The following is a 21,142-nucleotide window of genomic DNA, read 5'->3' as shown; positions in this document are numbered from 1 at the left end:
GTTTTGAGCTAATGTTAATCAAAACGTCTTGCAAAGCATAATAGAAAGAATATGACTAGAATTGAGATCTCTACTTGTTAGGTTTTTAGGTGTGCCACTTGTGAAAAAAAGGATGACAGTTAAATATTGCACTTTTCTTATGGAAAAAGTGACTTAGAGAATTAATAGCTAGACAAATAAAGATCTATCCTTTGTAGGTAAATTGTAGCTCATCCAATTAGTCATTTTCAATTTACAAAATTTTTGGTGTAAAAAATTGTTCTTACCTTTAAGGTAATGAAGAAGATTATTCAACTTGGCATCTTTTTTCTTTGGAAAAGAAGTGAAGGATTGACTAAAGGAGCTAGTGTAAGTTGGCAGGTAGGTTGTCCTGCAAAGTTGGAAGGAAGACAATGTATCAACTATCAATGACTATGTGACTTGGAATTAGGCCTACAAATGATCTTTACCAAGGTTGGTTTGCTATGGGTTGCCTTACCAATGTATCAACTATCACTATGTTTTGTCATACTAAGGCTTTCCTAGTATGTGTACACCTACATGCTTTGGCAAGATAGAAATGAAGGCTACATCAATCTAATACAAAAAGTTGACCAAAAGTTTGTTGCAATTAACCAGAGGCGAGAACAACTATGCAAAATATGAGAACTTAATTTAGTAATGCAAAGTTAAGAATTGATTTTAGTTTGCTACTATCTTTTGCAACATAACAATGTTAATGTAGCAAAACTCTTGCTTCTTCAGATAATTTTTTTTTTAACTTATCCAAAAAAGACTTTTGTAGGTTTTAGATTGATAGAGTCATAATGTATGACTTCTCCAATATTTGCAATCATCCTTAATAGGAAAATAGAAACCGAGTCATCATCCTAAATTAGGAAAGGAAAATTGATTTCAGTCTTAAAAGAATGCTTTGTCAATGATACCTTTTCTCTTTTTCGTTTCTTCAGTGAAGTGCTTATCAAGGATATGGTCTCTTCTATTTTGGTTTATTTAATTATGTGGTATATTATTTTAATATTCCCATATCCTTTTGTAATGAGCTTAATGCTTTACTTTATATTTAAGTTGGGAAGGGATGGATCATGAGAGAAAGGAGGTTTACTTGACAAGTTTGAGTAGACTAGAAAAACATAAGAAATTTAAGGGAATAGTTTCAAATATTTTCATGCTTTTAACATCACCCTTCTTGAGAATAGGTTAAATGACTATTATATCTGTCATCTTTATGGGCACAAGCTATGAAAGGGTTTTTTTTTTTATAATTTATTTTCATCCTTGTTTAATTCTTAAAAAAGGAAATATGTGTTGTGGAAAAGTGAAGCCTCCTTAAAAGATTTGGTTTTGCTAAAAAGAGGTTTGAGATAAAATAATAATGTAGTAATTCTTTTTGGGAAGACAAGTAAAATCAAACCATTGATAATTTATGTGTGCATGCCTTAGCATCGCAAAACTTTTCTGTGGTTATAGTTATTGAGTTAATTAATCAAGAACTAAGAGTTTGGATTATCTTTAAGGGTTGTTAATGGTATTCAATTATCCCTATTAGTTTGGATTTGAAGGATGACTATTTTATTTGGCACTTGATCAAGGATGCGTTGTAATGAGTGAAGTTGGGATACTATGTGCTTGTTAAAGACCAAAAAGACTTCTTCACGAGCTAACTTGAACTCTCAACTTTGAAGTTCAATATGTATTTTGTTGATGACAAATAAGGGAATGAGGAGAATATGATGTACCACATAATGGATGTGTTTTGTTCTTATAATGGAGAATGTATGAGTGAGAGATATAAACTCCTCCCAATGATAAGGGGGGTATTTATAGGTGGGGGTAACCCTTTCTCAGCCTTAGTATTAAAACATGTATGCCACAAGTCCTATATTGTTTGACTACTTGGGGAGCATTTTATTCTTCCAAATAGGCGAAAATTGGATGGAGATGACTAGGCAAGGTCTCACATGTAAGCCATGCAAGGAAGGGCCCAACACTTATCCTTAGCAAGGTAGATCATAGGAGTTTCATGTGTTAAGCATACAAAGCTTAGTCTTGTCGAGGTGATGACTAGCAAATTTGTGCCATGGTGCAATAAGGGCGGTGAAGCTTAAATAGGCAAGGTACTTATAACTTGATCCCCCTTTTCCCGAGGTCGAGGAGAGGTTATAGAGTGACCTTCCCTAAAACAATATAGAGTGACCATCCCTAAAATAATCCATGATTTTGGTTTGTAGTAATGAATACGCGTGTAATGCACATTGGTGTAGATGTAGTATGTATTGTGAAAACAAGACTTTTGGAGTGTCCGTTTTAAAGTTTGTAACGGTGTTGTTTGTGTTTTCTCTAGTTATTAAGGATAACACGTGTTCAAGCATTATTGGCTAGTGAACATGTGTAGTGTTTTTTTTTTAGAGTTGCACTATTTTGAATCTTCCCTTGTATATTTTTCTCTGTTTGTAAATAAGATGTCTTACGAGATTTTTGAAATGTTAGATTTTATAATTTTATAAAGAAAATTTTGAAAGTGGTTGTTAGTTATGCACGGTGTAAGCCAACAAAGTGCTTATGATCTGTGAAATTGTCACCTTAAGCATTCTGTCTCTTTGCAGAATTGAGAGATAAAACTCAGACCTAAGGCAATACCAAATGTGTTGAATGGTTTGTTGGCTTCAAGTGGACAATACTTTAAAGACTTCTCTTTAAGTATTCAACCTCCCTTCATCAAATATAAACACAATCCAAAGGTTAAACGTTTTATTTAGAGGGCTTATCAAAACACCTTGGCCACTAACCAGGTGTCATAGATCCTCTTTTGTTGCCTATTCAAGATGTGGCAATGATATTGAAATAGTCAACCATGTCTTGGTTCTGTGTAGAAAGCTATGACCTTCAACTACATCCCTAAAACCATAGAAAGGGATATATTTGATGTAAGGCAAAACTCGTCTTCCTCTTCATTGTCTTTGTCCTCTTCTTCCTTGCCTCACTATCAAAATTAAATGCATAAGTTTGGGAAAATCTTTCCACACTGTTACGAGGGATGTAGTTATTGTGAAGGTTTCCATATTCCTTCCCATGAAATATCCCTTTCATTCAGTTGCCAATGTTGAAAATTCCATGAAATATCCATTTTCTTCCTTGTTTAATGCTCAATAAAGGAAAATGCATTGTGGGATAATAATGGAATAATGATGTAATAATTCTATTTAGGATGACAAATGGACTCTAGTCATTGATAATTTATGTGTTCATTCCTTAATATCGTTGTGGTAATAGTTAAAGAGTTAATTAATCAAGACTAAGAGTTTAGAAGTGAAATTTTCATAGGGACATGTTTTGTCTAAGGGTTATTACTATATTCAAATTTTCCCTATTAGATTGAATTTGAAATATGGCTCTTTTATTTGGCACTTGATCAAAGATAGGATGTATAAAGTGAAGTTGGGATACCATGTGCTTATCAAAGACCAATATAGGATTACAAGCATTGGTACTTTTTCATGAGCTACTTGAACTTTCAATTTTGAAGTTTAATATGGAATTTTGTTTATGACAAATAAGGGAAGGAGAAGAAGGTGATGATTCACATGATAGATGTGTTCCACTCTTATAATGGAAAATGTATGAAAGAGAGACATAGTCCTCCCAAGGCTAAGGGGGATATTTATAGGTGAGGGCAACCCTCTCTTAGCCTTAGTCTTAACACATGTATAATGCAAGTCTTATGTTGGTCTGCTACTTGGGAGCACTGTAGTCCTCTAGATAGGCAATGATGGGTTAGAGGTGACTAGGTGAGGTCTTACGTGTGATCCAAACAAGGAAGGACCCAACACCTAGATCGTAAGAGTTCCATGTGTTAAGCTTACAAAGCTCAAATTGGCGATTTTGTTGCTCTCCACATTACCTTTGGTAGGTGGTTTTATGTCACACATGGTCTAAGGTGCTCTTGCTTTGTGAACTTGTCGCCTCAAGCACCCTGGTTCTCTATAGAATTGGGAGACAAAATTCAGACCTAGGACAATTCCAAACGTGTTGAGGGATTTGTTGGCTCCGGGCAAACGTTTCTTTGAAGGCTTCTCCCTAAGGATTCAACCTCCCTCCAACAAATTTAAACAAGGTCTAAAGGTTAAACATTTTATTTGGAGGGCTTATCAAAATGCCTTAGCCATTAACAAGGAATCATAGAACCTCTTTTGCTGCTTATCTAAGATGTGGGAATGATAGTGAAACAGTCAACTATATCTTAGTTCTATGTAGAAAGCTATAACCTTCAACTACATTCCTCCTAATATGGAAGAGTATGTAAAGAGTGGAAAAGAGTTTGAAGATTGGAAAGGGATATAGTTGATGGAAGGCAACGCTCTTCCTTATCCTTCTCCTCCTCTTTTAGCCTCACAATCAAAATCAAGTGCCAAGATTTGAGAAGAGCTTTCCAAACCGTTAAGAGGGATGTAGCTATTACCAAAGTTTCCATGTTACTTCCCATGAAATAATATCTATTTCAATTAGCTGCCAATATGGAAAATTCCACGGCTACAAGGTCTTGGATTTTCATTGCTCAAGGTAAATTGATTGATGGGAGTCAACTCCCTAATGCAAAAAATTTCAGCATTAGTGGACGGTACCTATGCTATAACCCTTGGCTCCCATACGCTTAAGAATGGAAGATGGCAAAATATTATTGTTAAGGGCATGATAATATTAACCTTGTGCTATTTCTCAAAGGTTAAGTTGGGAAATTCATTTTTAATCTGTTTAATGAATGAGGTCTCCCCAAGAAAAGCACACACACCAATGTATGTTTGAAATGCAACTGCGGCTAAAAGTTCAACTTTAACAAAATATATTATTAATAATTTGGTCTAATTTAAATTTAATCCCTATACTTTATAAAAATTAAAAAATTAGTCATTTTATTTTAATTTATCAAAATTTGATTCTCATACTTTACAAAAATTTGAGAAGCACTTAGTCCACATGCTTATAAACACATAAACTTAAACCGTTGATTTTTATTAATTTATTGCATATAAATTATTAAATTACGAATTTTCTTCCATACAAATTACACATAAGCTCAACGCCACGAGATAGATCTATAATTTCACTTTCATCCTTCATTTGGAGAATAAGAAAAGCAGTTTTTGCCCTTAAATTATGGATCAATCAATTCAATTAGTTGTTAGGACCACATTAAAAATAAATTATGGCATAATATTTAATTAATAATTTGATTCAGATATAACATGATGGAACAACAAATTTCCCTTTTTTAACTTGAGTTATGACCGAAATGATTCCATGACTCATCCATCTCTCTTAAAAAAAAATGAATTTCAATCTCTAAAAAAATATGGAGAGGAGAAAAAGGTGTATAAATCGAATTAAAAATATAGTGTTGAAAATTTTAATTAATTTTTAAAAAGCTGAGTGTTGACAAAATTTAATATTAATTTATAATACGATGTTAAAAGTTTAATCTTCGCACGTAATCTTAATGAAGTTCAAGATTTTGATACAACAACTCTTTTTATTGACTTGGAGAAACTTTTGGGTCAAATTCTGATTTTGGTCCTTCTATCATGTAATCTTTATATTTTAATTTGATTGGTTAGTGTTGATAATTTGGTAACAACATGGGACACTAAATCACATGGAGTGTATCATGCTATCAATTAAGGATTAATCATCTATAATTTAGAAATTTTTTCCCCACGTTTTTAGATAAAATTTGTTTGAAAATGAATCTTAATTTGTACAAATAATAATGATAATAGATTTATGTTCTATAATTCAATGGATTGGTGACTCCATTTATAATTATTTATTTTAATTTATTTTAATTATTAATAAATATATAATTATTAAAGTTTAATATATCCATGAATTTATTTTTTAATTAATTATTATTATTATTATTATTATTATTATTAAAATAATTACAACTGACGTAGGTTCGTAGAATTTAACCTCAATTTTTTTATTTTTATTTTTTGTCATCATAAAGACTTGTGAAGTCAAACAAAAAAAAAAAGTCACCATCAACAACTGTTGAAGGACCTTTTCCTCTCATTTCCTTTATTACAGGAGCCTTTTTTCCTTTATAAAAACAGAACCAAACCAGTTGGGATTATTTTCCACATCTTCAACTTGTCTTTGTTTTGTTTTAACTTTGGATCTTCACCTTTCATTCCTTTGCTCTTTTTCCTTTCTCTTTTGAGTTTTCAACACCATGGGAACTCAACAACCTCCTCCTTCTGATTACAATGGTGATAACATGTACAACAACAACAACACTGTATGTTCTTATATTATTTCTCTTACATCTCCTTTTATGCCATGCAATAATCTTTGTCTTGTCTCTTTTCGTTTTTGTCTTTGTCTTGTTTCTGTATCATATATTGCTTCTTCTGAATATTTTCTTTTATGAAAAAAAAAGAAAAAAAAGCTTTAAACCCTCTCTAATTTTAATGAAAGCACAGTTCTATCACGAGAACTTGAAAATGAAAATAAATTTTTACATTTACACTTCTACCCTTGAATTTTAAGTGAAATTTCAGTATATATTAATTTATAGTTTTGAACAAGAACAACACTTCTACTTTTCTCCCTATCCATTAAACTTGAACTCTAATCTGAACTTCATAAAATTACGTTAATACTTTTATTTTTGTTATTTTCTGATCATAAAACTCGAACCTAAACCCGAACCCGAACGGTCATAAATTAAAACAATATCTTTGTTTCACTCTTTTCTCTCCAATCCCACTTATCTAAGGTAACACTTTGATCCTATGGTTTTGTATGTTAAAAAAACTCCAACCTGAACTGTTGTTACCCTATATTTTGGAAACCTAGGATTAGCCTTATTTCTGATTTGTTGAGGAGAAAGATGATTTTGGTTCACAGGTTTATATTTCCAACGCGTGTCATGATATCTATGGCTAATGTTCATCAGAAAAGTCAGTACTGTATTGTTAGCTTCATAGGCTTAACTTAAGAAATGTCAATATTATTAACTTTTTGATACGTCACCTTACTTTAAACTATGCTTATTGAGAGAAGAATAAAACACCATTTTTCTAGAATTTTGGTAAAAATATCATGCAACGCTTTTTTAATATTCAGATTTTATTTTATTCCTCTATTAAAAAAATAAATAAATTCATCTTTATAAATTAGTTTAAAGAATAAATTGATTTATTTGTTAAAATTGATCTCTATACATCAAAATGATGTACATATGACTTTTAATATAGGACTAGTTTACCTATTTATCGAGGAACTAAGTACAATCTGACTTTTAATATAAGAGTCTCTACAATACTTTTATCGAATAATTTTATTAATGGTTGTTGACTGAAACTATATATATTATATTTAGAAAGTGAAGATATTAATTTACAATATCCTTTTTGCAACTAGTCAATTGCATGTGTTTTAAAATTTGTCACAATCAAAACTTGAAATTAAAGAAACATGTCAGATGATGTTCTCAAAAGTCAAGTTTAACTTGTTCACATGTAACCACATGGTTTAGATTTTAGTAATAAGATAATTATAGACCAGACAAAAGCTTGACTTTTCTTACAATAATTGGCAACATATGTAAAAATGGCACTTCTAAGGTACTTTTTTGTGAATTAATGTATCACAGTCGGTTGAAAAATCAGCAAAGCAAAAAGCGATTGATGATTGGTTACCAATTAACTCATCAAGAAGTAGAAAATGGTGGTTTTCAGCTTTCCACAATGTTACTGCCATGGTTGGGGCTGGTGTACTTAGTCTTCCCTATGCCTTGTCTGAACTCGGATGGTATGTTCTGAATGTTCATTCCGAAAAAATTGAATCTGAACCCGAACCCGAACCCGAATCGAGTCATCTCACATTTTTGTTCGGTTTACAGGGGACCTGGTGTGTTTATTCTAGTGTTTTCATGGATCATTACCTTGTATACACTGTGGCAAATGGTTGAAATGCACGAGATAGTTCCGGGAAAACGTTTCGATCGATATCATGAACTAGGACAGTATGCATTCGGCGAAAAACTCGGTCTTTATATCGTTGTGCCACAACAGCTCATTGTGGAAGTTAGTCTCTGTATCGTTTATATGGTTACCGGTGGACAATCGTTGAAGAAGTTCCATGATACTGTCTGTAGTAGCTGCAAATCGATAAAATTAACTTATTTCATCATGATTTTTGCCTCTGTTGAATTTGTTCTGTCTCACCTTCCAAATTTCGACTCGATTTCGGGTGTCTCGTTGGCGGCTGCAGTCATGTCTGTAAGGTATATTATCATCACAATTTGTGTTGATATCGATGTTAATGTTCGAAAATGGTAACATATTTGGTTTTTGTTTTGTCGCATAGTTATTCAACTATTGCATGGAGTGCTTCATTAGCAAAGGGTGTTCAAGAAGACGTGCAATACGGATACAAAGCGACAACTACACCTGGAACCGTGTTTGGCTTCCTTAGCGGTTTAGGTGATGTAGCATTTGCTTATTCTGGTCACAATGTGGTTTTGGAGATTCAAGCTACAATCCAATCTACACCCGAGAGACCATCGAAAGGACCGATGTGGAAAGGTGTTGTTGTCGCGTATATAATCATTGCCTTGTGTTATTTCCCGGTCGCTTTAATCGGATATTGGATGTTTGGCAATTCTGTAAAAGACAACATCCTCATTTCATTAGAGAAACCAGCATGGCTCATTGCAATGGCTAACATGTTTGTCGTTGTTCATGTTATCGGAAGCTACCAGGCTCGTATCGAACAATTATTTTTACCACTTATTCTTCTTCTTCTTGTTTTGGATTGGATTCCGGATTAACTTTTGTTTACACAGGTCTACGCAATGCCGGTTTTCGACATGATGGAAACCCTACTAGTAAAGAAACTAGATTTCAACCCTACTCGAACACTTCGATTCATCGTTCGTAATACATATGTTGGTAAGTAAAAAACTCTCTTCATTCCTTTTAAACTTACTTGTAGTGCAAGTAACCCATGTTTTTCATTGCAGCATTCACTATGTTCATCGGTATTACATTTCCTTTCTTCGGCGGTCTTCTTGGGTTTTTCGGTGGAGTCGCGTATGCACCAACAACATACTATGTAAGCCACATTCTCGGATTTTTTGGATTTTTCTCATCACAAGTCATTTTTTACATGCTTTTTTTTTTCTGTGTGTGTTCTTCAGCTCCCCTGTGTCATATGGCTTATTGTGATGAAACCAAGAAGGTATAGCTTATCTTGGTGGATTAATTGGGTAAGAAAATCTTGACCCAAACTTCATTTTTTTTTTTTGATTTTTTTCGATTTTACCGAATCGGCTTTCGATCGATCTCACATGGGTTTCCTTTTGTTTTCCCAGTTCTGCATTGTGATTGGTGTTTTATTAATGGTCTTAGCACCAATTGGAGGGATGAGGCAAATCATAATTCAAGCCAAAGACTACAAATTTTACTCTTAAATTGCTCATTTCACCACAATGAATTGATAGGGATTTTATAGTATGTTTTAATGAGCCTGTAAAGAAAAGGGATATTTTTATGTCATAAATGATGTATTTGAGTAATGATATTTAAGTTTAATTACTTGTTTGAAAAGCATATATATATATATATATTATACATATATAAATATATATGTACAAAATCCCATCAACGGAAAAGAGCATGAATAATAAAATAATCTTGCTTACATTAAGGCCGGCCAAGTTTTTTTATTTTGATTCGAAAGTGAGTGTTGTATGTATATATTTGATTTCTTTTGAAATTTATATATATATATATATATATATATATATATGTCAAAAATGGGTATTTAGCAAAAATGAAAATTTGAAAAACAAAATTTTAACTGTATATAATTTTGTAAGTGAATAACTAATGGTAATTAATTACGATATTATGTGTTTCTTTAATTGTACATAATTTTAATTAGTATAATAATAAATTTAACTTTTGGTGTTTATATATTTTGTCATTTTGGCCTTCATTCTAAAAATGTGTAAACTTTAAGAGTTAAATTTATTATCATATCAATTAAAATCATGTTCAATTGATAGAAACCATTAATGTTGTGATTAATTGTCATTAATTGCTTATTTTAAAATAAATAAAAATTACATTACTTTGAGAGACTAATTTATTTAATTTCAAAATTGAGAGGAACTGAAGAGATTATTTACACAAAATGTACATAGAGACTAATTATATACCAAGCTGCAACCATACAAGGATTTCCTTTACCATAAACCCGGACCATGAAACATAAGTGGGACATGCATATTATAAAAAATAAAAAATTTAATTTTCCCTTTCAAAACAAGTCTTTTATCAGAAAATAAATATGAAAAAATAAAATAAAATATTCATCAAAACTTTTAAAATTAAAGAATGATTTGTATTATTGTGAAATTAATGGAATGCTGTATTCGGCAATAAATTCAGATAACCTTTAAATCCTTCGATAGTATCTGGAAAGAAACTGTCAAAATTATGAACCTGTTTCCTTATTTTCAGTGAAGGAAATTATTGGAAAATCTTTTCATTTTTTTAAAATTTGATTATTTTCTAAATATGGTCAAATTTAAATTTGAGATATAATTTTTGATATCAAAATTTAAATTTGAGATATAATTATTTAAATATAAAAAAAATAGTAGAATTTTTTTGCATGTATAAAGACAAATGAATGAAAACAAGAACTTGGTATTTTTCTACAAATTTGCCTTGGGCGGAGTTTGCCTTACATTTGGAGTCATTTTCAATATTCTTTGATACTATCAATATATATATATATATATATATCTTTGTATTTCTTTTTGTTTCTTGATCTTCATCTTCTTCTTACATTAGGGTTTAACAATGGGGACTGAATCTCCTCATAAAAAGCTAGAAGACAATAATAATACCCTAACTCCAAGCACTGTAAGTTTTCCATTTATGAATGAATACCATGTTCTTGGAATTCAATTTTGAAATGATTTTATGAAATAATCTTGCAGGTAGATGAAGATATACTAAAGAAGCAAAAGGAGATTGATGATTGGCTGCCAATCACTTCATCAAGAAATGCAAAATGGTGGTATGCTGCATTTCACAATGTTACTGCCATGGTTGGTGCTGGTGTTCTTAGTCTTCCTTATGCCATGTCACATCTTGGATGGTATGTCACATACATACATACATATAAATATACACATGTATATGCTATGAAGAAAGACTAACGTTTGACCTATGATTAAAGGGGTCCTGGTGTTGTGATTTTGATCCTATCATGGCTGATTACACTATACACGTTATGGCAAATGGTTGAGATGCATGAAATGGTACCTGGTAAAAGGTTTGATAGATACCATGAACTTGGCCAACATGCTTTCGGTGAAAAGCTTGGTCTTTACATAGTGGTGCCTCAACAACTGATCTGCGAAGTCGGGGTCGACATTGTTTATATGGTTACAGGAGGAAAATCATTGGAGAAAATCCATAGCTTGGTTGTCCCTCACAAACACATCAAGACTTCGTATTTCATCATGATTTTCGCTTCGGTTCATTTCATACTCGCTCACCTCCCTAACTTCAATTCTATTTCCGGTGTTTCTTTGGCTGCCGCGGTCATGTCGCTCACGTATGTTATGTTCTTTGTATTTTAATCAACTTTAGAGGATAAAACATTGTTTTAATTTGTTACATATGCAGTTACTCTACTATAGCATGGACTGCTTCCGTCCACAAGGGTGTACAGTCCGACGTGGAATACGGGTACAAAGCTAGCACCGCGACCGGAACCGTCTTTAATTTCCTTACGGCATTAGGGGATGTGGCTTTTGCATATGCTGGACATAATGTAGTGTTGGAGATTCAAGCAACAATCCCTTCTACCCCAGAGAAGCCTTCAAAGGGTCCAATGTGGAGAGGTGTTGTCATTGCATACATTGTAGTAGCATTGTGTTATTTCCCCGTTGCACTCATCGGTTACTACATGTTTGGCAACAATGTCGAAGACAACATCCTCATTTCGTTAGAGAAACCGACGTGGCTAATCGTTGCGGCTAACATGTTTGTCGTAATCCATGTGATTGGAAGCTATCAGGTCTGGAATTTGTTCTGTTTTTAATGCGTTACACAGTGTCCTACATTGGTGTTTTGTTTCATTGTTTTTTTTGTGTAAATGCAGCTATATGCCATGCCTGTTTTCGACATGATCGAAACCGTGTTGGTAAAGAAAATGCATTTTAGACCAACTCGAACGCTTCGATTCATTGTCCGCAATTTTTACGTTGCTGCAACAATGTTTGTAGCCATTACATTTCCTTTCTTTGGGGGCCTTCTTGGATTCTTTGGAGGATTTGCTTTTGCACCTACCACTTATTTTCTACCCTGCATCATGTGGCTTGCCATTTACAAGCCAAAGAAGTTCAGCCTATCTTGGTGTACAAACTGGGTATATTTTCAACAACACATCTGTTTCTGGACACATACATTCACACACAAAGCACAAGTTTCTTTAAAACATTGTCATATAATATACGTTTTGTTTTTGTTTGATTTCAGATCTGTATCATACTTGGCCTTCTGCTAATGACTCTATCGCCAATTGGAGGTTTGAGGAATATCATCATTAATGCTAAAGACTATCATTTCTACTCTTGAATTGTTTCTGGAAATGTCATACATATCTATATATGTTTATATGAAATAAGGGAAACGGAGGGACCTTGCGATCTCCACTGGTTGGCAAATGGGGAACCATTAATGTTTTCATGGCATAAACAACTCTAGTTTCAGCTTTCTTCCTGTCTATCGCCTGTCAATAGTTAATTAGCTGTTTTGGTGTAGTTGTGTGTTTTTTATTGTTAGTTTTTTTTTATATGAACAAGGATTTGATTCACAACAGTCGATGGGTAGTTTCAAGTGTGTTTTCATGTTTGGCAATGGTCAGTAATGGTGATTGTTCACTTACTGTACATTTTCTCTATTTTCTTCTTTTTCCCTCACCTAGTTTCAAATAGAGTGGAGTTCAATCTATTTCTCCCTCTTCCGGATCATTTAAGGGATTTGGAACGTTAGATGGTTCACCTTCTTCTTCCTCTTCATCCTCTTTCATGTACAAACCGAGTTGTTCCAACGGGTTGTTGCTCCCAAACTTGAAACTACCAAAGCCATCCTGTGAATGATCTGGGCTTGTTTCATCTACCGAGCTTGGCAAATGCTCAGCAGGGGCAGCTCTAAGCATTTCTAAGTCCTCAAGAAACCTGGAATTCTCATTGATTTCAACAGTCTTTTCCATCTACAGAAAACCAGAAAAATGTGGGTTATAAGTCCATAATGAGACAAGAATGGCAAATTATGAAAAGGTTAATATAATGCTTTCCTCTACCTTTAGCAATGCCTGTCGTGCTGCATCCCTCTCAAGCTCTCTCTTCCGTCTAGCCTCTGCTGCAGCTTCTGCTTCAGCTTGTCTTTGAGCATCTTCAGCAGCTTTGGCTTCTGCTTGCAACCGTGCCTTTTCTGGCCAACATTAACATAATTGTTGCTTAGAAGCGCAAAATATAAACAGCCAAACTTGCCCTTATTGAAATCATATACATCAGCATTTTGGAAATCCGAAAAGACAAGATTGAAGTTCAAACCTTTCTTCCTTTGATATTCAAGTTCCTCTCTCTCACGACGCAATTTCTCAGGGTCCCCCTTCTCCCCCTGATCCAGAGTACAAAATGCTTAAGATATAGGCATACAATAGGTTTAGACTAAACCAAAGTTTACAACTAACCTGCGTAGTAAGTGCTTTCTCTCGAGCTTTTAGAATGGTATCAGCAAATCGATTCTTCAATATAGCAGCCCTGTAGCGTTTCTCAGGTGAAACTGGTCTCTCATTTGGAGCACTGTCCCCTATATTTTTAAATGGATAAACAGTGAGACAACTTTAAACCAATTCTTTTTTAAAAAGAAAAAAACCCGTCCATGATTTTTATGGATCTTACCATCTTGGTGACAATCTGACTCGACAGAACTTGACTTTGCTTGAGAAGTCTGCTCAAGCTGATCGAACCCATTGCATTCTACAAGAGACCATGGATTAACAATGCTTACATGTAAAAGAACATTTATAATTTCATGGCGTTGCTATTCAAATAAGAATTAAGAATATTTCTTTTCTGAAACTAATGGAACGCAGAAATATTATAAATTTAAGGTACTCACTATTCCTATCAAGAGGATTATCAGCACTTGTCTTTTCATCTAATTGATTTCCGGAATCTACAGCTTCCAATACCTTAAGAATAATGCGAAGTAAGATGCAAGTTAGAAAGTAATCCAGCCCACTAGGAAACCCCTCAAGATAAGATGCAAGAATCTAATATTATCATTTTACAACACCTTAGGTGCACCCACCGGACTTGAAGCTTTAGCAGCACCAGATTCACTGTCAGAGGAACTGCCAGAGTCAGAATCTGCAAAGAATACAAAAGAAACCAGTCATGGAAAAGGTATTTGGCTACATAAGAAAAGCTTGTGCTGAACATGATTTGGGAAAAATTAACCAGTAAACAACAGGAGAAACAGAAGAAATCAACTTGAATAATACTAGCAATATCCAAACTTCCAAAGAAAAAGAGAAGCTAATTCACAAAGGCAACTAATTTACCATATGGGGGGTCAAGAAATTGTTATTATCCTAAACAAGTTTCCCTATCCCTAATCCATTTAGAACGTTTAGCCAAAAGCAACTACATTAGCAGGTATGGTATGGAAGCATAAATGTCAAGAACCCAATCTTTGCCAAACAGCTTCTAAAAGAATGTGGGTTGCCAGGTAAATGACAGCATAGCATAGAGAACTGATAAATCGGATCCAAAAGAATGTGGTCAACACAAGATTCATCATTTAACAAGATTTAGGCAAAAAAAAGTTACAAATATCCAACTACCTCTAGAGCTTCCAGAATTGAAAGACTTAATGCTTCTATTGCCGATATCATTCTCTATCTCCTTAGGTGGATAGCTTGACAAAGGAGGCTCATTTCCCCTAATGTCAACAACCTCATTAGCCTGGTCATCCCCTGCAAATGCAAAAGATAAACAGAGAAAGTCAGAAGGAATTCTTCAAACATTGCTTAGAAGGTGGGATATTGAGCACAAGGATTTGAAAGATTACCTCTGCATTGTTGCATTGGTGAACTACTCGGTCCAGATTTGTTCAATTGCTGTATCAGGAAAAAATTTCCCAGAAAGCAAACAAAAAAATAAGATCTAGATGTAGGTAACCACTTCACAAATATATACTACTTCAAACCATCAATGGCAAGCAATTATACTGATTTGTCAGCCTTTATATGGTTATGTACCTGAATTTTACAAGGTTCAGCTGTTGATTTGTTATTATTTTTCTCTTGTAAATACTCATCTAAAAGTTTCCGCAATGTGAACAAGGTATCATCACTGAGGTCGTCAATATCAATCTCAATTTCTTCCTCTTCAGACTCCCTTCCATTTGAACTGTGCTCCCTCAAGAAATCAATGATATGCATCGGCATTTCAGTGAGTAAAGACTCCAGCTCTACACCTAGCTTGTGTTTTTCCTCATCTGTCATTCTCTTCACAGGCTCCAGTATAACTTGTTGGGTGACAGAGGTCGTCTTCCTCTTTTTAGCAGGAAGTACTGTTTTAGAAGTTTCTATGCCCTCAGCAGGAGCTTTGCTTTGACTCAACTGGGCACCAATAGCAGGCAGCTTCTTCTCGATATTTTTCCACCTCACTTCAAAAAATTTGTTAAGGGTATCAGCCATAACATGGACATCGTTTCCAGGGGGGTTATAGGTCATTGCATTGCTGAATGTAAGCCTCATATCAGCATAAAACTGCAAGGGGCTTGCATACCCGCCTGAATCAATCTTTTTTTTAATTGTTCCTAGATCCATCGGGTGCTTTATAACATTGAAGTAATCCGGAATATTCAACTTCACTACATCTACAGGTTCATTGAAGACCCACCCATATTGATGCCCCATCAACCGTTTCAGCAAACCCTCGCATTGCTTCATCAAGAAAATATTTGCAGTATTTGCTTCAGAACCATGCTTTGCAGACTTAAATTTTCCTGAAGAACCCCGAATCAACTCACGTGCCTTACCATTCCGAGGATTTCCTTTCTTCCCCTTCTCAGAAGCCATCATGGGCAATTTCTGAATATCCTTAACACGAGGTAAACTTTGCACATTGCTACAACTAAGAATATCACTGGAAGATGACACAGTAACCCCATTTGTCCTTAGCAACTCAACTTTCTTCTGAAGCATCTGTATCTGCTCCAGTTCACGCCTCAAACAATGTATCAAACCCTTTCTTTTAGAATGCGACATGTTTGAAAGGGAAAGCACTTGTATAGGGACACCAAAAGTGTCATGTTTATCAGAGTCAAACTGATACATTTCCTTGTTGGTGCACTTGGATATTCTGAAGCAGTTATCTAAGTATCAATTTTGTCCTGAGCTACCAGCTCCTTCGGATTCACCAAGAGGCTCACATGGCCCAAATAGTACCTCCCGCAAACCTATCACTCTTTGCCAATATCTTAGCCAAATTTACTTCCCTTTATTCAATATAAAGATGCTACTTGTTTTAATCAAAATGCATATATTAAACCATGGGAGCAAAATTATCCCATCAGATTTCTGGACTAACTTTACACACTGCCCTTAAATCAACTATTGAAGTAAAGTTTGATAGTAGTTTAAAGTTTGATAGTAGTTTCGAGCAAAATAGATAAACTCTTATTCACGACCACCTCACTACTAAAAACTTAACCATTTCGTTCACTTTTTGAACTACACCCTCTTTTGAAAGACTCAAATTCACCATTTTAAACCCAAGAGAACATCAATAAAATTCCACAGTGAATACACCCAGATTTATATATTTACAAACAATATGATATTTAATTCAACTTATTAATAGTTAACTTAGATTAGCTCTTACATGCATATACCCAAATCCCGAAGTTCTTCGACCATATTGTTTACCATGTTTTAAAAATCCGCATCTTTAAAAATCCCATATTCACCAGGTTAAACCCTAAAAACACGAAAAAGAAAACACGATTGATGCAGTTAATTGAACTGGTTCGTATTTGAAAATTAATTGCAAGATAAAGAGAAGTTAATTGAACTGATTCGAATTTGAAAATTTACAGTAGCAATTACTAGTTCAAAGCTCAAATCCTTACATGGATACAACAAAACCCTAACCCAAAATCACGCTCCAATCAACCCAAAAAAAAAAGAAAACCCGAACCCGGTTTCAAAAAGAAAAAAATCTAAACCCAATAAAACTTACCAATCTGCCACTGTTCCTCGAATCTCGAAAACCCTGTCGTCAATTCTCTTGTCTTTCCGGCAACGAATCAAAGGATATAAACAAAAGTAAATAAGAGAAAGCCCTATCTCAAGAAACCCTAGAGCTTTAATGGTTGATTTTTTGATAAAATAATAACTAATATATTTTAATGCAAAATTTGAAAATTTGGGTCGCTAAAAACTATTAGCGAGGGTTCAAAAAATTAGGGGTAAATTACATATTAGTCACTAAACTATAGTTAAATTTTTATTTTGCTCATTTAGCTAAAAAAAATTATAATTCGATCACTAAAATTTTTAAAATTATTTTTGGTCACCCGACTGTTAACTGTCACTTTTTTAATTGGTATACTAATAATTTTAGTCACCTGTTTTTATATTCTTCTGTCAATTTCACATTAATTCACCAAAAAAAAAACCTTAAAATTATTTAAAAATATAAAATTCTAGAAAAAATCTAGAAAAATAAAATCTCGAAAACGTTGTTGTTGAATAACTAATATGTATGAAAAATAAATAAAATTATAATTCAATAAAATTCAATAAAAATAAAAATAGAACAAAAATTAGATCATTACATGCTTCCTCAATGTTTCTCAAATCAAATTAGTAATATATTCAAGTCAAGTTTCATACCTTTGAGAACATTTAGAACTGATATTATAGAGGCCTGTGAAATTAACTATAATGTCATTTTTTTTAGCCAAAAGATACAACATATACCATAAAATTTTCTTGTCTAAACTCAATTCAAATTTTCCATTCATTTAAATTATTTGTCAAAACTCAAATTCTAAAAACAAATTACATTAGATTTTTATTTTCCTATAACGAAAAAGCTATGTCAAGAAACGAAAGAGGTAAAAAACATAGAACCAATAATTTTGCATAATATTTTTACTTTTTTTCGTGCTTTTTTAAAGAATAAGTATTGACGATTTCTATATAGATAACACAAAGAGAAAAATTAGAGGTTTAAAACAATTTTCCTCATTTTCTCTCACTTTATCAATATTTGAAATTTGTATCTACTTTGATTTTTATTTTTATTTTTATTTTTATTTTTATTTTATTTTTATCATTTTATATATAATCGGGATCAAATTGATAAAGAGGTATAAAAATTAAGAATTAAAATGATTATTACACCATCTAAAAAGTGTCACTTAACAATCAGATAATTAAAATATAATATTGAAAACTTTAGTGGCCAAATTATACCTTTATTTAGTTGAGTGATCAAAACAAAAAAACTACTTATATTTTAGTGACTAAATAATGTAGTTTGCCCTATTTTTGTTTATATATATAACTTGGATGAGTTTGGATGGAAGGTACATTTACCTGCGATTAGTGTAAAAACATCGACGACTGTGAGATTAGATATTGTAACTGTAGCGTGAGACAAAAAAAAAAGCTAAACTCATCGCACTGCACCCCACCGTCCATCCAAACTCACTAATAATTCCAAGTTCATTAAATATTTAAAAATATATATAACTTACACTCCTCCATATTGTATTTAAATATTTTTAAAAATATTTATATTATCTTTAATTTAATATTTATTTTCATTTTAATAAAAAACTATCTTGTTGGACAATTGACATGATGAAAATAAATAAATAGATATGATATTTATCCCATTTCTTGTTTAATATCGAAGTCTTGTAAGCTTATAAATTATCAATTTACTTGTAAGATTATTGAGAGAATGATTGTTCTATTTGGTTCTTTTACGAAAGGATTATTTATTTTCTCCCTTTAGGTAAGGTGAGTCGGAGAAAATTCATGGTAAGTGTATTTGAGTGAGGCTATAATTATCCTGAAATTAGAATAAATTGAGTTGAAATCTTTAATTGGATAGTGAGAATTTTTCTCTAAATAATTAGATAAGGCATTGCAAATATTGGTTAAGTCTGAATTGTATTAACAAATCGTTTGTCCTCTCTTTCTATATTTGTGTGTGCCAAATTGTGTAATAAAAACGTGCACACTTCACTTACATTTTTAATATGTATATATATTTATATATTAAAAAAGACTTAATCCATAAATTGGTACTTAAATTATACCATTTTTTTTATCTTGATAACTAAACTTCTTTTTTTCAATCACAAGTGGTACCTAAACTATTTTTTTTCCTAAGTTAGTACATTCGTTAGTCAAACTGTTAAATCTATTTTAAAAGGGACTTAACCCACAAATTAGTACTTAAACTATACTCTTTTTCTCAAATTGTTAGTAAACTTTTTTGTCACTAGTGGTACCTAAACTAACCTTATGTTACCTAATTTAAACCAAAATGTTATATTTGTTAAAAGAATTCCAACCAATATTTAAATTGCCACATCATACAAACTTTAAAATTTATTTTTTAGTTCTTTTATTTTTCTTATTGTCTTTTACTTTAATTATCTTTCTTTATTATTTTCTTCTTTCTTTATAATGTCTAGCAATACTAATAATGTTCAAAATTTGCCATCTCGAGATCGAGACACTGACGATTAATTCTATTTTCGAACTTCATTGCCTGTTTTCTCTACTTGATGAGATCGAAAAAGTTATTTCATCAATCAAAATCAATATTTTTAGAACTAGACTAGGAAACGATTGGAGTACTGATCTAAAGATAAGAGTTGAACCAATTAACCTACAAACTGATACAAACCAATTGAACCAAGCTAAACAACCAAGTGAATCGGTTTTCTCTATTTTTTAAATATTTTATTTTTATGAATGTTTTAATAATTTATTTTTATTGAACCAGACAAACTGGTCAAACCAAGAATTGGTGGTTTGACTTGTTCAACCATCGGTCTAGTTTTGGAGAAAAAAATATAAGATAAAATAATACTTTTTTGCCTTTTTTTTGCCATACGTCAAATTTTAATTGGTTATTTTTTTTAAATAAATTTAACAGTTTAACTAACGATTGAACTAGTAGAGATATTGACTTGGAAAAAAATAATTTAGTGACCACTTGTGACAAAAAAAATTGGTACCAAAACAGGAAAAAAAACATAGTTTAGTTACCAATTTGTTGATTAAGCCTCTTTTAGATACCGACTTAACGGTTTGACTAACGAATGTACCGACTTGGTAGAAAAAAAAAACATAGTTTAGGTATTACTTGCGACCAAAAGAAAAGTTTATATATCAATATGAGAAAATGAGTATACCTTAAGTACCAATTTGTGGGTTAAGCCTAAATATATATATTTCCATAAAGACAAATTGGGCTTTCTTTTGTTATTGGGCCGAGAAAGAAAAAGCTAGAAGAGCCTTAAAACCATCTCAAAGAAATTCCTTATTTCCATAAACAAAAACAAATTGAATTATCTTCCTAAAATGCAATATTTTTCGGGCTTTATTAGTTAAAAAATAACCCAAAATTTTTCTTTAATTTTCGCAGCACAAAATGCAACCTTAGAATCTCTCCTCCTCTAAAATCCTAAACCCTTCCTTCCTTCTCTTCCATTCTTTTAAACCTTGCCTTTTCACTTCGTTTCCTCGCCAGAGCTATCCATTTTTGTGTCGATATCCTCCCATTTTCATTTTAATCATTATACGTGTTGTTTTCATGTTTTTAGGTTTCAAGAAGCATATTGCTTACTGCCCAAGCCATAGGATTCGGTCTAGAGCTTTCGAGTCGAACTATTTCTTCTCCTTCGAAATAACTTCGGGTTAATTTTGGGACTCTATGGATGCTGCCCTTGAATCACCACACATTAAGCAAGCTACATTATCAGTCACCAATTTCTGAAATCAAACTTGG

General features: G+C 32.7%; 3 protein-coding genes across 7 annotated transcripts; 2 read left to right on the top strand and 1 right to left on the bottom strand.

The window, feature by feature from the left end:
- Positions 1-6,083: 6,083 nt before the first annotated feature.
- On the top strand, positions 6,084-9,611 carry LOC108482476 (lysine histidine transporter 1-like). The gene is made up of 8 exons (XM_017785612.2): positions 6,084-6,295; positions 7,655-7,812; positions 7,904-8,287; positions 8,371-8,764; positions 8,849-8,954; positions 9,026-9,117; positions 9,203-9,271; positions 9,377-9,611. The coding sequence occupies exons 1-8, from the start codon at positions 6,230-6,232 to the stop codon at positions 9,473-9,475; spliced, it is 1,368 nt and encodes a 455-aa protein (XP_017641101.1). The 5' UTR covers positions 6,084-6,229; the 3' UTR covers positions 9,476-9,611.
- A 1,496-nt stretch (positions 9,612-11,107) lies between these two features.
- Positions 11,108-13,137, top strand: LOC108478370 (lysine histidine transporter 1-like). Its single transcript, XM_017780827.2, has 5 exons — positions 11,108-11,175; positions 11,257-11,637; positions 11,709-12,102; positions 12,187-12,453; positions 12,564-13,137. Exons 1-5 carry the CDS (start codon positions 11,123-11,125, stop codon positions 12,660-12,662), a joined length of 1,194 nt encoding a protein of 397 aa, XP_017636316.2. The 5' UTR covers positions 11,108-11,122; the 3' UTR covers positions 12,663-13,137.
- On the bottom strand, positions 12,892-17,531 carry LOC108454264 (transcription factor GTE8-like). Of its 5 annotated transcripts, none has more exons than XM_053030674.1 (12): positions 17,345-17,531; positions 16,988-17,083; positions 15,358-16,570; positions 15,168-15,216; positions 14,941-15,072; positions 14,391-14,464; positions 14,214-14,286; positions 13,994-14,071; positions 13,783-13,901; positions 13,643-13,709; positions 13,390-13,520; positions 12,892-13,299 (listed from the first exon to the last, which is right to left on the bottom strand). In XM_053030674.1, the coding sequence occupies exons 3-12, from the start codon at positions 16,438-16,440 to the stop codon at positions 13,030-13,032; spliced, it is 2,076 nt and encodes a 691-aa protein (XP_052886634.1). In that variant the 5' UTR covers positions 16,441-16,570; positions 16,988-17,083; positions 17,345-17,531; the 3' UTR covers positions 12,892-13,029. The 5 variants fall into 5 exon arrangements, with proteins under 5 accessions (XP_052886634.1, XP_052886633.1, XP_017608186.1 ...); XM_053030673.1 differs by having other exon boundaries at positions 15,358-16,562; XM_017752697.2 differs by lacking the exon at positions 16,988-17,083.
- Positions 17,532-21,142: the final 3,611 nt, after the last annotated feature.

This window comes from Gossypium arboreum, chromosome 7, assembly GCF_025698485.1.
Source record: "Gossypium arboreum isolate Shixiya-1 chromosome 7, ASM2569848v2, whole genome shotgun sequence".
Taxonomy (NCBI): Eukaryota; Viridiplantae; Streptophyta; class Magnoliopsida; order Malvales; family Malvaceae; genus Gossypium; species Gossypium arboreum.
Note: the sequence above shows the minus strand (reverse complement) of the source record. Positions and strands in the feature narration are given on the sequence as shown.